This window comes from Myotis davidii, unplaced genomic scaffold (genome assembly GCF_000327345.1).
Source record: "Myotis davidii unplaced genomic scaffold, ASM32734v1 scaffold543, whole genome shotgun sequence".
In the NCBI taxonomy this organism is placed as follows: domain Eukaryota; kingdom Metazoa; phylum Chordata; class Mammalia; order Chiroptera; family Vespertilionidae; genus Myotis; species Myotis davidii.
Genome location: NW_006294117.1, coordinates 166384 through 169604, shown reverse-complemented (window position 1 = coordinate 169604; position 3221 = coordinate 166384). Strand labels below are relative to the sequence as shown.

The following is a 3221-nucleotide window of genomic DNA, read 5'->3' as shown; positions in this document are numbered from 1 at the left end:
TGCTTCAGCACAGCTCGGCGCTGCCGTCCGAGAGCGCCCAGGTCCGGGGCTACGACTTCAACCGTGGCGTGGACTACCGCGCGATGCTGGAAGCCTTCGGCACCACTGGTTTCCAGGCCACCAACTTCGGCCGCGCGGTTCATCAAATCAATGCCATGGTGAGGCGGGGGGCGGGGCTTCCAGAGTTTAGGGGGCGTGGCCTCTAGTGGAACCAACGCGGTGCAGTCCCTGGGGGGCGGGGCTTACCTGAGAAAGAGGCGCGTCCTTCGTAGGGGGTTGGAGTTTCTGTGTTTAAGAGAGGAACTATTCTCCCCCCCCGCCCCCCGCAGCGATATCCTAACATCAATAAGGGGCGGGGACTGACTCTAGGTAGGGAGCGGTTTATAGTCTTCGTCTATGTTCTGAAGTGGAAGGAGCCCAGGGCTAGACCGTGGCCTGGAAGGAGGGATTGGAAGAGCCTAGTCAGGGCAGGGCCTTGGATTTGCTCCTCCCAGCGGAAAGGCGGCTGAATCCCACAGAGATGCTCCGATTCCCGAGTGAGGCAAAGCGAGGGGGTGCCGCAGAGCCAACCTGTGAAAGGGGCGGAGTTGCACTCCCTCCCCTGGTTCCTGGTATAAGTGGCCCTCTTTCCGAGTGGGCAGGCTTGGGAGCGGAGTGTAATCCTGAAAACCACGGGATCCTTGGGCTGGAGTTCGGGTTCAGAGGTTAATCTGACTCCTCCCTCGCACAGATAGAGAAGAAGCTGGAGCCGCTGCCGCAGGATGAAGACCAGCACGAGGACCTGACCCAGAGCCGCCGCCCACTCACCGGCTGCACCATTTTCCTGGGCTACACGTCCAACCTCATCAGCTCAGGCATCCGTGAGACCATCCGCTATCTCGTGCAGCACAACATGGTGAGGAGCTGATGGGGTGGGCTGTGGCCTTGACCTCTCTGGGGTCAGTGGGCAATAAGATCACTGGTCTTTTCGTAAGATAGAGAGATGTGGGTCAATTCTAAGCAGAGGGACAGGATTGAGTTTTGTTTCGCAGCAGACATTCCTGTAAAGTTACTAGATGAGGGTTGGGAGTTAGGAGCCCTGCCCAGAATGAGGGCAGGGTCCGCCTATCTGGGCCAACCTCATTGCATGTGGCTGCAGGTGGATGTCTTGGTTACTACGGCTGGGGGCGTGGAGGAGGATCTCATCAAGTGCCTGGCACCCACATACCTTGGCGATTTCAGCCTCAGGGGGAAGGAGCTACGTGAGAACGGGATTAACAGGTGGGGGGCCTAAGTGGTGTTGGGCAGGGGAGCTGGACTGAGGGTCCTGGGGCCTGATGCCTATGTGCCTCCTGTCTCCAGGATTGGGAACCTGCTGGTGCCCAATGACAATTACTGCAAGTTTGAGGACTGGCTGATGCCCATTCTGGACCAGATGGTGCTGGAGCAGAACACAGAGGTGAGGCTGGGACAACTGGGGGCTGGCATGGTGGCGGTAAGGGAAGGCACCACTGGCTGAAGCTGATGTCCCCTCCCAGGGTGTGAAGTGGACGCCTTCCAAGATGATTGCCCGCCTCGGCAAGGAGATCAACCACCCAGAGTCAGTGTATTACTGGGCCCAGAAGGTGAGGGGTGGACTCGTTTCATTTTCACAGTCATCTAGGGAGTCAGTGCTATTCTCATCACCTGCACTCTTCGATGAGGAATTTCAGACACAGGCTAGGCAGCATTTCTGAGGTCACGCAGCTATTGAGTGTGGTCCTCATATCCTGGCTCTACTCCTACACCACCTGGGAGCAGTTGGGGCAGTGCCAGGGCCCACTGCTCTTCAGAGGCTATGAAGTCCAGCAATGGGAACAATAACAGCCTGCCCTTTATGTGCTGGGCATGGTCCTAAGTGTTTGGGTGGGTTTTCTTATAAATGCTTCCTCATCTGTGAGGGAGGTACTGTTGTTACTGTCATTTTACAGTCAAGAAAACTGAGGCCCAGAAAAGTTAAACACCAAGCCCAGAATCAGGCAGAGAGGGGATGCTGCCAAAATGGGGACCAGCCTATCCCCACCAGGATCTGACTCCCGCTGCTGTCCTGTCCTGCACTCCCCCAGAACCACATCCCCGTATTGAGCCCGGCACTCACAGATGGCTCGCTGGGCGACATGATCTTTTTCCATTCCTACAAGAACCCGGGCCTGGTCTTGGACATCGTGGAGGGTGAGGTGCGGGGGCCAGAGGAGTCGGGGAGGAGGGCTGGCCGGCCCCGCGGCCTGACCACAGTTCTCTTCCCCAGATCTGAGGCTCATCAACACACAGGCCATCTTTGCCAAGCGCTCTGGCATGATCATCCTGGGTGGGGGCTTGATCAAGCACCACATCGCAAATGCCAACCTCATGGTGAGTGGGGATGGAGCACCGGGTCCCTAGTGTGGGGGTGGCACTTGGGTCCGCGTGTAGCGATGTCTGTGTGCTAGGCCTAGGCCCCATGCTGGAGACACAGCCATGGACAGGCCAGGACCCCTGCCTTCCTGGGACTGAGGTTTTAGTCCGGGGGTCAGACAGTAAGTTAGGTGGCAGGCACTGCCATGGAGAAAAACGAGGGATGACAAGATGGTAATAAAAAGGGACACTGTTCCAAAAAGGGAAGCCTTTCTGGGGAATGTGACCTGTGAATAGAGCAAATTCAGTAGATGTCTCCCCTGAGCCATGTGGTTGCCTTGAGGAAGAGGTCCCAGCAGAGGGAACCGCCAGTGTAAAGGCCCTGAGGCTGAAATAAGTTAGGAGCAGCTAGGAGGCCTGTGAAGGAGGGAGAGCGGGAGGTGTGAGGCCAGACTTGCAGGGCCTTGAGGCTGTGACTCAGGTGCTCACAGGTGCCCTCTGGCGGCTGCAGGGGGAACAACTAGGGCCAGGACCAGGGTAGGGACCAGGCAGGGAGAAGTGTTTGGGTACAGAGGTCTTCTAAAGGTAGAGTTGGGCCAAAACCGGTTTGGCTCAGTGGATAGAGCGTCGGCCTGCGGACTGAAAGGTCCCAGGTTCGATTCCGGTCAAGGGCATGTACCTTGGTTGCGGGCACATCCCCAGTAGGGGGTGTGCAGGAGGCGGCGATGTTTCTAACTCTCTATCTCTCTCCCTTCCTCTCTGTAAAAAATCAGTAAAATATATTTAAAAAAACAAAAAAAGATGGAGTTGGTGAGCCCTGACCGGTTTGGCTCAGTGGATAGAGTGTCAGCCCCTGTGGACTAAAGGGT

At 56.9% G+C, this 3221-nt stretch overlaps 1 protein-coding gene across 1 annotated transcript in view; it reads left to right on the top strand.

Moving 5' to 3' along the window:
* Positions 1-6: 6 nt before the first annotated feature.
* Positions 7-3221, top strand: part of DHPS (deoxyhypusine synthase) — a 4219-nt gene continuing 1004 nt past the window's right edge. Inside the window, exons 1-7 of the mRNA XM_006768222.2 lie at positions 7-158; positions 731-895; positions 1139-1260; positions 1342-1438; positions 1518-1604; positions 2085-2190; positions 2267-2370. Of these exons, the coding sequence (XP_006768285.2) occupies positions 84-158; positions 731-895; positions 1139-1260; positions 1342-1438; positions 1518-1604; positions 2085-2190; positions 2267-2370 (756 nt within the window). The 5' untranslated portion in view covers positions 7-83. The remainder of the gene's footprint in view (positions 159-730; positions 896-1138; positions 1261-1341; positions 1439-1517; positions 1605-2084; positions 2191-2266; positions 2371-3221) is intronic.